This window comes from Typopeltis vanoorti, chromosome 5 (genome assembly GCF_054136105.1).
Source record: "Typopeltis vanoorti isolate ZY-2024b chromosome 5, IOZ_Tvanoo_1.0, whole genome shotgun sequence".
NCBI classification, from domain to species: domain Eukaryota; kingdom Metazoa; phylum Arthropoda; class Arachnida; order Uropygi; family Thelyphonidae; genus Typopeltis; species Typopeltis vanoorti.
In genome coordinates, this window is record NC_143553.1 from 91,240,296 (window position 1) to 91,254,844 (window position 14,549).

At 33.3% G+C, this 14,549-nt stretch overlaps 1 protein-coding gene across 2 annotated transcripts in view; it reads left to right on the forward strand.

Moving 5' to 3' along the window:
- Positions 1–14,549, forward strand: part of LOC150106648 (protein mothers against dpp-like) — a 149,860-nt gene that overhangs the window by 58,983 nt on the left and 76,328 nt on the right. For both annotated transcript variants that reach the window (XM_090393239.1, XM_090393238.1), the window contains exon 4: positions 13,544–13,789. In XM_090393239.1, coding sequence (XP_090249365.1) covers positions 13,544–13,789 — 246 coding nt within the window. The remainder of the gene's footprint in view (positions 1–13,543; positions 13,790–14,549) is intronic.

A 14,549-nucleotide genomic window follows, 5' to 3' on the forward strand; every position in this document is an offset into this window, starting at 1 on the left:
ATTTTTAAATTCTGACAGTGAAGTAAGGCCACTGGACTCTTGGAATAGATACTTATATTTTAAACTTTATGAATTCAGCAAACATCATTCTGATGGATGCAGTGTTCATTCTTCAACACTAATTTATATGATATGCGATGTATGAGTTTTAAGGTACTGAATATTGCACAGATGTTCAACATTTTTTTTTCCCTCATCAGCTAGCCAGTTTTACACTGACAAGAAATCTAATAAACACTGGCTAGAAATAATCAGAAGTTTATCTTTCATAGTTTGCAGAAAATTAGAAATCTTATTGATTAGAAAATATAAAACAACAGAATTACACAATAACCACAGTAATAAACTTCAATAAGAGTACAAATATTTCGTACTGAAAATAACAGTACATCATCAGTGTGTGTGGAAACAACAAGCAAATCAAAGAACAGGAATACAAGGTACATGCAACAATTAGTTTACCAGTTATAAATGGTTGCCTCATACTAGAAATTAATAATAATAATTAATATGAAAACTATTTTTGATGTTTACCTGAAATGAAAATCTACCAAAATTTTTCAGACCTGCTGTTTGCACAGTTGCAAAACAAAAATGAACTCTCTCAGTGGAATAGACTTCAAGCAGCTATCATAACATCTAACAAAAACCATATCAGTAAACAAAAAGAAAGAAAAAAAAAACATGGATAACACAAGAAGTAATCAACCTTATTGATGAAAGAAGAACATGGAAAAGGGGAGCAAATGAAGAAGAAAGATTAAGATATAAAACATTGGATAAAGAATCAAACAGTTATGCAGGAGATTGACAGAAAACATGATAAATAGGCAGTGCATTGAGATAGAAGAATTACAAAATAGGAACAAAACCAGAGATGCATTCCTGAAAGTGAAAGAACTTAATGGAAAAGCAAATTGTACACAGTCTAATAACATAAAGGACAAAGATGGAAACATAATCATTGATTAGGAAAAGATAAATGGAAGATGGGTAGAGTACTTATCAGATTTCTATGATGATGATAATGGTAACATGGTAGATGATTCAAGACACCTTAAGTTAAACGTAACAAGAGATACCACTCTACCGACAAGAAAGGAGATAGAACATGTAATTAAGAATCTTCCTAATAATAAATCCACTGGGTGTGATAATATCCTGACTGAGCTGCTGAAAGCTTTGACTGGCAATAATAACTATTTAGTGGAATCCATTCAGCCATCTATAAAAACAGTAGAATTACCCGAAGTTTTTACAACATCTATCTGCATACCAATTCCAAAAAATGCACAAAATTGCAAGGATTACAGAACTGTGAGCCTACTAACCCATGCATCTAAAATTATTTTAACAAAGAAATTGAAAGAGCCTTAATTGCGAATTCAGTGAACAACAGAAAGCTTCAGAAGAGGAATGGGAACCATTAATGCAACTAAAAATACTAATAGAAAGATCACTTGAAAGAAATAGGAACATTTACATATGCTTCATAGACTTTCAGAAAGCCTTTGACTGGGTAAAACATAATAAAATGTTCAATATATTAGATAAATTAGACATAGAAGATCATGTACTTCAGATTATAAAATGATTTACACCAAACAAAAAATGCAGCTGTTTAACTCTGAGGCTTCTGTAGTGAAAATAAAAAGAGGAGTTAGACAATGTTGTATCCTTTCACCAATCTATTTAATGTCTATAGTGAGACAGTGGTGAAAAATATTGAAAACAAAAATAGGAATTAGTATCACTGGTATAAAATACAACATTCTTAGATATGCTGATGATACCATTCTAATAGCAGAAAACAGAAACAAATTATTGCAGCTACTAATTGAAGAAGGTAAAGAGTTTGGATTAGAAATGCAAAAAAAAATACCAAATTTATGAAAATCTCAAAAGAAAACAGTTCCGAGCCAGAAACATTCATAATATGAAAATTGAACATACAACAGAATACAAATATTTAGACACCTATTTTACTGCAGATGGAAAGCAAGATAAAGAAATAAAAATAAGAACAGCCATTGCTAAAGATGCCTTCTGGAAAAATAAAGATCTGCTCAGAAGTTCTGTGGATATTGAGACAAAGAAAAAGAATGATAAGAACATTAGTGTGGGTAGTTTTCCCATATGGAAGTGAGACCTGGAGATTCAAGAAGAGAGTAAGACAACAGAAAATGGCCTTTGAAATGTGGTGCTATAGGAGAGCTCTGAAAATCTCATGGACAGAACATGTGACAAATACAGATGTTCTACAGAGAGATCTTTATTACAGGAAATGATCCACAGAAAGATGAGATTGGCAAGACATGTACTGAGATGTTCAACAGGACAGAGGATACTAACAGTTTTGTAAGAAAAAATTATGGGAAAAGGATCAAGAGGCCAAAAACTAAGGACATGGCTTGAAGATATAAGATCACGGACAGGATCACATGGCTAAACAAAAAGGAAAGCCACCAACAGAGAGAACTGGAAGGACATGGGGCTGCACCCTCTCACTGAGGAAGCTACATGAAGAAGAAAAAACGATTGCTTCATGCTAGAAATTAATATTAATAATTCACATGGAAACTATTTTTGATGTTTACCTAAAATTAATATCTACCAAACTTTTTTTTGGTGGGGTGGAGGGAAACATTCATTCTGATTCAGATTTGGCTAATGTTTTAAAAGAGCTTCACAATTTTCTTTGAAAAGGCATTCATATTTAAAATTGCTTCTATGAATAAGACTAGCTTCATCTTACAGGATGCTGTGTTTAGTGTCAGTACTCTTTTGTGACTGACCAGCCTTTTGAGGGCTCACATATTCAATGTAGTATTGATGCTCATTAATTCTTTTTTTTTACACAGAACAATCTGTGATAGATGATTCATGACACCGTAAGTTAAACGTTACAACAGATATCACTCAACTGACAAGAAAGGAGATAGAATACGTAATTAAGAATCTTCCTAATAATAAATCCCCTGGGTTTTCACAAGCGATGAGATACATTCATGAAAAGTCTGCTCATCACACTTACAAAAAAAAAAGGTGTTATCAAGTCATTAATTAGTAGAGTGTATGATTTGTGCTCCTCTTCCTCAAGCTTACAACAAGAACTTCTCACTGTTACAACTCTCATCAAATTCAACAGATAAATGACTTCTACATTCCAAAACCTAAAGATTCTTTGACAGACCACAGGGTTCTAATCCCTTATATTTTTGCTATCATCATCATAATGCTAATTATGAATATGGATCATATTGGTCTGTTTTTTCAGTCTCATTGTCCATCTAATATCCTCTTTTGAGGTCTACCTGGCCTTCTCTTTCCATTTGGCTTATATTTTATTATTTGTTTAGGATATTGGGTGTTTGCCATTTGGTTTACATGTTCTATCCAATTTTGTTTGTAATTGTTTAGCTTTTCTTCTATTGATTTTATTTTTAGTTCTTTTAAAATATCTTCATTCCTTTTTCTTGTTTTTGTTTGTGTTTTTTTTTTTTTTTTGTCTAATGTGTATTTTGCAATTTTTCTCATGAATCTCATTTCACTTGTTTTTATTCTTTTGTTTATCTTGTTGCCCAAATTTCACTGCCATATAATAATGTGGGCACTGCTAAAGTATTGTATATTTTCAAGTGCATTTCTTTTTTTACAATATGGATTAAGTCTATTTATCAGGCCTATAATCTATAAGTGTTTCTACTTTTTTTCATTTCTTCATGCATAGAAGGCAACGGGAAGCCACTATGCTTCTACTTTTCCCTAGTTTGGATGAACAGCAAGGATCAAAATGACGAGGAGATCACTTGTTCCAGTATGGATATTGACCAGATTGCATGTTAGTCATATGAATCATCTTTACTAAAGCCTGCGAGAGGTGGAGAAGAGGAAAATGGAATATATTCATATGAAAAAGGGACTAAAAGTAATTTTCACATTGGATCTTGGAATGTGAATACCTTACTTCAAATTGGAAGATTGGAGATTGTAAAGCTGGAGATGCTAAGATTGAAAATAGATGTTCTGAGAATGGCTGAGGTGAGATGGAAAGGAAAAGGAGATTTTAGAACAGAGGATGGAATGAGAAAAATTTATTCAGGAGGGGAAGAGCAACATCAAGCAGGTGTTGGTATAATATTGAATAAACGAGTGGCAGGATGTGTGGAAGGCTACTGGCAAATCTCAGAGTTTTGGTGGTAAAGATGAAAGCAAAACCAAGAATATTCTACTTATTCAGGTATACTTATCTACTTGTAATTATGAGGATGAGAAGGTAGAGAGAGTTTATAGCGATATAGAACAGGGTTTGAAATGTAAAGAAACAAAAGATATAATTATAATACAGGGCGATATGAATGTAAAAATCAGAAGATGAAGGGAGAAAGATATTGTTGGGCTATATGGATTGGGAGTGAGAAATGAAAGATGAGATATGCTCTGGATTTCTGTAGAAAACATGATTTAGCAATTATGAACACTTGGTTTAAGAAACATCCAAGAAGATTGTATACATGGAAAGCCCCAGGGGAGGATATAAATAGTAGAAGAAATCAGATAGATTATGTTTTGATAAACAAAAGATATAGAAACATTATAGAAGATGTGACAACATATCCAGGAGCAGACTGTGATACAGATCATATATTGCTGTCAACTAAGATGAGGATTAATCTAAAAAAAGTAAGCAGGGAAACAGAATAAATCATGGAACATGGAGTGGCTGAAGATACCAAGTACGGCGAATGAATTCACAAAGAAAGTAGAGGAAGAAATGAATGAAAGAAATATACAAGAAAGTGACGATGTAAATGAAAAATGGAAGATTCTGAAGGAAAGCATAATTACTGCTACAGAATTACATTTAGCCAAAAAAGAAGAGGAAAGAGAGAAAAGAAAGAAACCATGGATGATGGACAATATTTTGAGGAAAATAACACAAAGAAGAAAGTTAGTTAATAGTAAAACAGAGGAGGAAAAAAAGCAGTATAAAGATTTGAGTAGGGAGATACAAAGAGAGATAAGAAGGAGAAAGGAAGAGTGGGTAGATGAAATAAGTAAAGATACAACAGCAAACGCAGAAAAAAATGACATAAAAGGTGTTTATAAAAACATTAATATGATGACAGGAAGGAGAAAGGTGCAAAGGACTGGTGCAGTCAAGAATGAAAGAGGTGAAATTCTGATAGAAAAAGAGAAGATATTACAGAGATGGAAAGAATATGTAAGTAAACTTTATGAAGACAGAGAAAGAGGAGAAAATCAAATGAAAGAGCATAGTGGGCAGAGGCTGTACATCATGAGGGAGGAATTGAATCTAGCAATTCAAAAGATGAAAGAAGGAAAATCCCCTGGAATAGATGGTATTCAGTTAGAACTTATAAGGAATATAGGTGAAAAAGGTATGGAAGTGTTATGGCAAATTATTAATGGAATTTATCAGGGACAAGAATTATCAGAGGAGTTTAGAAGATCAATTTTTATCCCAATTCCAAAAAAAAAATGGGAGTTTTAGACTGTAACAATTTTAGAACGATAAGTCTTATAACTCACACAGCAAAAATTCTGGCACAAATAATTTTAGAGAGAATTAAGAATAAAATAGAAAAAGAAATGCGTGAGGAACAGTTTGGATTCCGAACCAACAGAGGAACTAGAGAGGCTATAACTTTAAGAATTATTGGGAAGAAAACGCTAAACCATGGTGGAAAGTTGTTTTTGGGATTTCTAGATTTTGAAAAGGCATTTGATTCAGTGAAACATAAAAGGCTTTTTGACATTCTAGAAAATATTGATATTGACTCTTATGACTTGGAAATTTTAAAGAGATTATTGGTCACAAACAGCATCAGTATGTGTAAATGGAGAGGAAACAGGTGAATTCCCAGTGGAGAGAGGAGTTAGACAAGGATGCAAGTTATCACCATTATTGTTTAACCTTTATAGTGAACAGATGCTTAGAGAGGCACTTGAGGATGTAGAAGAAGGAATAAAAATAAATGGAAGAATCATTAATAACTTAAGATATGCAGATGATGTAGTGGTGATGGCAGAAAGTGAAAATGGATTATAACAAATTGTTCAAAGAATTGAAACTCTTATAAAGAGTACTGACTAAGTATTAACACAAAGAAGACCAAGATAATGATAATGAGCAGCAAAATAGGAGATAATGTGAAGATAAGATGTGGATGAAGGATTTTAGAAGACGTGGATAGATTTCAATATTTAGGTAGCTGGATCTCAGAGAAAGGAACTTCAGAGTTAGACATCAGAATAGAATAGGCAAAGCTTAATCGGCATTTATGGAAATGAAGAGAATTTTAAATAACAAGAATATTAAAATAGGTGTTAGAGTTGGAATAGTTAAAGCAATAGTTTGGTGTATTGCAAGTTATGGAAGTGAGTCATGGACATTCAGAAAGAGATATGGAAAGAATTAATGCATTGGAAATGTGGTGTTATAGAAAGATGGAAAAGATTAGCTATACAGAGAAAATATCCAATCAAGAAGTTTTAAGAAAAGTTGGGATGGAAAGAACTCTGCTCAAGAATATTATGCAAAGAATGACCAGATTTGCAGAACATCTTCTGAGAGGTTCTTCGGGACACCTGACAAGAACTATATTACAAGGGAAAGTTGAGGGGAAGAGAAGACGTGGAAGACCAACTAGAGAGCAGTTCAATGACATCGTGGAATGGAATGGTTTAAGAATGACGGAGGCAACAGACAGAGAGAAATGGAGAAGAGCTGCTCATCTGCTGCAACCCTCTTGCTAGAGGATACTACCGGATGACGATGCTGCTAATAATCTATAAAAATTTTGAATTTTATAATCTTGTCTTTTTCTCCTCCGTATTGTATTTTACTTCCAAGATAACTGAAAGTATTTATCTGTTCTATTATTTTATTATTAATAACTATTTAACTTCTAACTGGAGGTTGTCAACAAAATGCCGTGGATATTTTCATTCCAAACTGTTCTATAATGTTTAAATTATATCTTGCTCTTTGTAAATTGTCTTCTTTATCTGGTATTATTACCTGATCACCTGCAAATAATAGCATGTTTATTTTATTATTCCAGGAAATTTCTATACCTGGATTGTTTAAGGTCTTCCACTGTATTAATATTTTGTTAATATAAATATTGAAAAGTGTTGGAGATAGAGGTCATCCCTGTCTTACTCCTCGGATTATAGATTTTTCTTTTAGACTTCATTTATTTATATTTCATTATCTTTGTATATATTCAATATTGCATTGTAGTAAAATATTAGGTATATTTATTCTTTGTAATATATTTCATTATTTTTGTATATATTCAATATTGCATTGTAGTAAAATATTAGGTATATTTATTCTTTGTAATATATCAAACAGTATATATTATTATTACCCTAAGATCCCATGGAGTCAAAGACTCATCTAGTCCCTTTATCATACGGCTTGTCATGCCATGCCTTAAACATGTTCAAATTCTCTGCTGACACCACACTCTCAGGCAAGGCATTCACAACACTGCATGCAAATAACCTGCCTCTCACTCCCTTGTTCAGCTTCCAGGGATAATCTCTTGTTCTGCCTTGATCTACCACCATTTTTTAAAAAAACCTCTTCAACATTGATCCTATAATAACTCCTTACCAACTTGTACGTCACTATCATATCACCCCCCCCCTCTTCCTCCTATCCACTAGACTGTAAATTCAACGTTCTCGAGATCAGAAACGACCTTAGTCAGTCACCTCTGGACCCTTTCCAACATCTTTGTCCTTTTGAAAACCTTTTGAAAACAATGGAACAAGAATCTCCTTAGTTCTACAAGTCAGTGTTCTCTGTGTCATTCCCAGGATTCATTTTGTCCTCACAATTTTGGCAATGTGTCCTCTAAATTTTACATCCTTATCCACCATCACACCAAGATTATTTCCTCCACATCTGACAATATATCCCCACCAAGCATAAATTTTAAAACCATAAAACCTTACATTTTGCAACAGTGAACTGGCATCCCCACTCAATCTATTCAAGTCTTCTTGTAAGGTCACAACATCTGCTCTTATCATCATAGTTCATCTCAATTCTGTATCGTCTGCAAACAACTGAATATTTCCATCCAAATCTTCCCCAATATCATTAACATACAGGTTAAACAGCAATGTCCCTAAAGCAGACCCTGGAGGCACACACTACTAGTGCCTTTCCTATTCCAGAATGCTCCCTATATAACTTGGTGATTCCTATCAGATAGCCAATCTCTGATTCAGTGCACTAGTCTAATACCCAACCTCATCCGTTCTAGTTTGACTATTAACTTATCATGAGATAATCTATCAAAAGCCTTTGCAAAATCTAAATATACTACTGTTTATCCATCTCCTTTGAACCCATCACCTTATTATAATAAGTAAGTAGATTAAAAACATGACCTCCCTTTAGCAAATCCATGCTGTCCATCAAGATAATACCATTGTTTTCAACCCAATTCTGGATCCTGGTTCCCACCAACCTCTCCAACACTTTAACCACAACAACTGACATACAGATAGGCCTATAATTTGATGAGTTGTCACCTCTTGTGAAGCGGCACAGTCTTGCCTTCCTTTCGCTCCTTTGGAACTTGACGCAGTGCAAGATTCCTATCTACCTATATACAGGGTGTTCGGGATAAATTTGACAGTTTCGTAAGGAAAAAGAAAATCTTCTTTGTATCTATTAAATTTAATGAATTGACAAAAAAACATTACAGGCAGAGTTAATTACAATACTATCAACAAGATTTACTCAAAATAACCACCATTAGCATCGATCACAGCTTCAATTCTGCTTCGGAACCTCGAACAAGCTGATGCTACAGTCTCCCTGGGAAGGGCCGCAAAAACTGTTTTAATTTTATCCATTAACTGGGCTTTTGTATTACTGGAAGTGCGATTGGTGTCTTTTTCAACTGCGCCCCATACAAAATAATCCATGGGGTTAAGGTCTGGGGAGTTTGGAGGCCAAACATTTGGACTGGTGAAGTCGTAGAAATTTTCAGACAACCATTTTTGACTTTTCCCAGAGGTATGGCAAGGGGCCGAATCCTGCTGCCATACATACGGCCTACCATTGGCTACCCTTGTTATCCAGGGCTTGACTACAGTTAGCAACTCCACGAACAAAGCCCGAATTCCAATGCCAGGGTTCTTCAACACCTGTTCCTGCAGATTTGCGAGGAATTCTGCTGTACGAACGCAATCAGATCGTCTGCTAGGGATCTTTCTTCTTGCTACATCCTCGTAGTCACCATTGCAAGTCTCTAGTTCATGCCTGATTGTTTTTACTGTATTCAGGGAGCATTGGGCAGCAGTCGTAATATCCTTATTTTGATGGCGGGCACGAATCATCATGATACAAGTTATTCTCTTCCATGATTCAGGTGGGTTCCAGCTATCCATCCTTTCTGACATCTTGTATATGAATGAAGAAGGGTCCAAACTTTTAAATGAAGAGAAGTGTGTGTTAATACATGTAACTTACGGAAAAATATAATTAATTATAAATATGTCAAATTTATCCCGAACACCCTGTATATATATATATTCTTTATCAAATGCTTTTTCAGAATACTTTCTTTTCTTTATAGTTTTAAACAAAAAGCAGCATCCATTGTAAAGTGTCCTTTTCTAAATCCATTTTGACATTCTAATAATATTTTTTCCACTGTATATTTTCAATTTTTCATTAAGTATTCTAATATATATTTTGTAGCATGTATTCAATACCTAATGCCTCTGTGATTAGCAGGTTTTATTTTATCCCCCTTTTTAAATATAGGTATTACTATACTTGTATTCTGTTCTATTGGTATTGGTCCATTTGTATATACAGTGGAACCTCGGCTGTCGAACGCCTCTGTTCTCGAACAATTCGGTTCCCAAACATATTTTCCAAACAAAAAAACGCCCCGGTTTCCAAACAGAATTTCGGTCCCTGAATAGGCAAACAGCAACCACACGCTCTGCGTGCTGAGCTATAACGCAGGAAAGCGTCAGTTACACGGCAGCCTTCGTTCAGTGCAGACACCTGCTCGAATTTGCAGTGAGTTTTCTTGATTTTCTTTTTTTTTTCATTTTTTTTTTCATAAATTATTATTAATTAAGCCACCATGGGGACGTAAAAGAATAGTGATAGCAGCAAAGTGAAAAGAAAAGTTGTTAGAACCACGATAGAGATGAAAAAAGAAATCATATCCAAACATGAAAATGGCATTCATGTCTGGAATCTTGCTATGCAGTTCGGTACGGCGAAATCAACGATATGTACAATACTCAAAAATAAATAAATAAAAAAAATAATGTTTTTGTGGAAGGGGACTCCTCTTATTCACCTCCTTCCACTTACGCCATCAACTCTTCTCCGTATGTATAGTTAAAGTGAAATTAAATTTTCGTTTTTATTTTATCTATTTGTGTTTATTCTTTTTATGTAAGATTTTATGCATTTTCGTTATGTTTGTATACAATCTTATGCATGTTGTAAAGATTTCAATAAACAATCATCTGGAGTTCCGGAACGGATTAATCCATTTTACATTAATTCTTATGGGAAAATGGTTTCAGTTTTCGAACAATTTTGTTTCCGAAAGCCTTCGGGAACGAATTAAGTTCGACAACCGAGGTTCCACTGTATTTTATTTTAAAATTTTATTAATTTCTGATGAAATTTTTTTCCAGCAAATTTATATAGTTTGGAGTTTATCCCATCTTCTCCTGCTGATTTACCATTTTTTATTTTACTTAAGTTGATCTGTAATTCTTTCATTGTTATTATGTAATATAGAGCATTTTGTAAGTGTTTGGTGTAATTTTTTTTTATGTTGTTGTTATCTGTCCAGAGATCTATAAAGTAATCTAAGAATTCTTTAAAATCTGTTTTGCAATTTACATTTGCAGTTTCTTTTATATCTGCATTCATGTGCTTTGGTATTTTGTATGCATTGGGTCTTATTTGTATATATCATTTTCTAGATATGATACAGATTTTTTCCAGTTTTTTTTTTTTTCTTTCTATTTGGTATCTCTTTTGGCTGTTGCTTATCTTTTTTGGTATTCAATTTCATGTTCTTGTTTTTTGCTGCTTAACCATCTTTTAAAGGCCAGCTTTTTATTTTCAATTATTGTTTTTATTTCATTGTTCCATATATTATGTAATATTTTTTTATGATATTTTTTGTGTGTTCCTAGACTTTTATATGCTGCTGATGTAATAATTTCTTTTCTTTAATTTTATATTATTCCATTCTTTCTGATGTCTTCATTTTCTTGTATTTTTTCTAAGTAGTTATTAATCCTCTGTTGGTATAAATTTCTTATACTTTGGGGATACAAATACAATTTGTATAAATTTTGACAGTTTACATAAAAGTGTCATAAATATTTTGTATTTTATGTTAATTACTGTGTTTTGTTGATTATCACTGATTTTGTTATAATGGAATACAATCAGTGAGAGGATAGGATACAAAGCATCATAAAAAATCTTTAAGGAATGCTCAGCAGTAACATGAAGTAATCAGCACTACAAAAGTTTATAACACTAACTTTTTTACTGTAACAGTAAAATATATGAACATGGATAGCAGTAATTGGCTATTTCAACCCATTGATGGAATATTCAGAATTTGGACCATTAATAGTGATTATTAAAACCTGAAAACTTCAGAATTATTTCAGATTTTATTTATATTTTCCCAAAATTCTTCCTCTTCTTTTTTGTGTTAGATTCAGTGCTTCACAGCCATTCAACCTAAGTAATAAACCTGGCATCTTTGAAACCTGATTACAGCTCATGATAGGGCAGTCAATCCTATCTGCATTGTCTGCTATGTCTGTAATTTAAGTGTGTTCTTCTAGTTAGTTTGTCTTGTGGGAGAAAGAAACCTTTTCATCTACATAATGAGGCTGGCTAACTCACCTTCATTTGAAAGGCCCTGATGAAGGTTCTTCACATCCTAGACAAGATTCAAAACTAGTTCTTTCCAGCCAGAGGGCATAGTCAATATTGACATAATGTCAGTATTTTTGGAAAATATAAATAAAATCTGAAATAATTCTGAAGTTTCCAGGTTTTAATAATCCTTATAATTGCTTTTTTTAATATTGGTTCTGAAAAAGACAAAAACACTGCTGTTTTTCTGCTGTTATATATCATCAGCTTAAAAACATTGGTTTCCATCCACCAATGTTTCTGAGGCAATCAGAAATTCAGAAAATTCACTTATGTATGGTTAGATCTAAGGATTTGTTTTACTGAAAGTTTTGATGTTGTCGAATATTTTTACCTTCAACATTTGTTTATGATGGCACCAAAGAAGTTGACTTTTTTTTCTTTTTTCATTATTTTCAGAAGTAATTCAAGACATACTATAAGTTTTAGAACTGAAAACTTATGAAAATTATTGTGTATTGTTAATAAATAAATATAATGGTCACATGTTATTGATAAAATCTGAGTGTTCTTCATTTCTCATAGATTGGTGAATGCATTATTGCTTCGACATTGGTAGTTACACAGGGTAAAATTAACCATAGCATTAAAACAGTCTATAAATTGACCAAGTCTATGATTTAACACACAACTATGATATATTAGGCAACTCAGGTTGACATCTGACAGTAGATGGTTATTACCATTTTATACCATTAATGATTTCACTGAGAGAAGCTTTTGCTGTAAGGATGAAGCATGGCCCGTTGTCATACAACAGAAACCAATTGTTGTGCAAATCTCTTTCTAAGATTAATCTGGCTGTTTCCTTACAAGTTGTACAGCAAGAGGCTAGTGGTTATTCACCTGTCATGAGCAACAATTTCCCTAACTTTCACCACATTTTCATTTGTTTGTGCAGAAACTGGCCATCCACAGTGTGGGTCATTCTCTTTGGGACTTCCCCTCTAAACATTGAAAGCCAGAGGAACACCTGTGCATGGCTCAGACAATCATCGGCGTCAACTTTTTTTTTTTTTTTTTAGATCTTCGTACACTTCTGTACCAGTTTTTCCTAATTTATAGTAAAATTTTATTGTTGGTCCAAATTTTTATGGTTGGTCCACTCTCAGACTAGCATCCCTTTGGTTATTAGTGAACAGAAATTGAACGTTTTTGCTGAAAGTATTTACTTTTTGCCTGAAGACTTTTCCTCTTGGCATGATGAAGATATTTGAATTTGTAATATGGTCAGATTACTTCAGCTCGAAAAATAAGTTGTACAAATAGATTTCCTTGTCTTTAACCAATTATGTGTACATGGCATTTCTGCTAGTTTTACCTCTTTGGCATTGATACTTTTTAATAGTGTCCATTGTTAGTTCTTCCAAGGTTGATCCAGTAGCAGACCAGGTCTGACCTGGTCCCAGGATGAATGGTTTAACTTACACACATTTGTAGAGTATAGTTAGTAAAAATTAAATTTTCATATTTCAAATAAGTTATTTCAAATAAATTTACTTTTATATCTTTGGAAATATATATAAAACAATACAATATATTGTTTTATAGTCTTGCCACCTGTGCTTGTTCCACGTCATAGCGAATATCCACCTGGTCATCCCATGATTCCCAGTTTCCAGCAAGTTCCAGAACCAATGATGCCACACAATGTTACATATTCTCCTCATGGGTTTACAACACCTCCACCCACCTCTCCTCTCAGTAGCAGCTTATCCATGGCTCCAGGACTAAGTGTACCATCTCCAAGTAGTAGCTTAAATGGTTCTGCACCTGGCAGCCCATTTGGACTTCCTGGTATGTTGCGTGAATTTTCTTGCTAAAGTATATGATTCAGTTCCATGTTTCTTTTACTTCTGTGAGAGTTATTTTCTTAGAAGTGTCACATTCTGTTCGTTATTCATTATTATTTATGTTTACTTTATATTTGTTTATTTATTATTTCTTTATTATATATTATTTTATTAATTTTCCTTTTCCTTTCCTCTAGTTATATTGGTAATGTTGTTTTATTTATTTAGATGTGTTACTATTTTTTTCCATCTAAAAAAAGCTAAGTAAAGGAGTAGTGCATTTTTAATGATCATGCTTGGACAATATAGAATGGATTAAAAATATACAGGATGGCTCACATTGGACCACCTAGTTTCAAAGAACGGTAAAAAATCGAAATGTGTAAGGTTTGGGTTCTCCAAATGTTCCAAAGACTCTACAAGTTTCATCCAGAATTTTTTTTTACAAAAACTTGATAAGTGTTCCTTTTCATTTGTACAATTTCAACACCATGGTACATGCACTTAAGAGGTAGTAGCACATTGAAACTAGGGAGGTTCAATCTGGATACCCTGTAGATGTCTGCCAACATTACTAGCATTAATAATTATACTTACCAAAACCAAAAGCCCCATGGTATTATTGCAAATGCACTCTTGAAACAACACATGGTTCAAAAATTTACTGTAGTGAATTGGATTTACTAACAAATGACATTCTCCATACCTTGGAATTGTTCTTTATCCTTTGATGTGATGATCATGTTCACAGATGCAAAGTATCA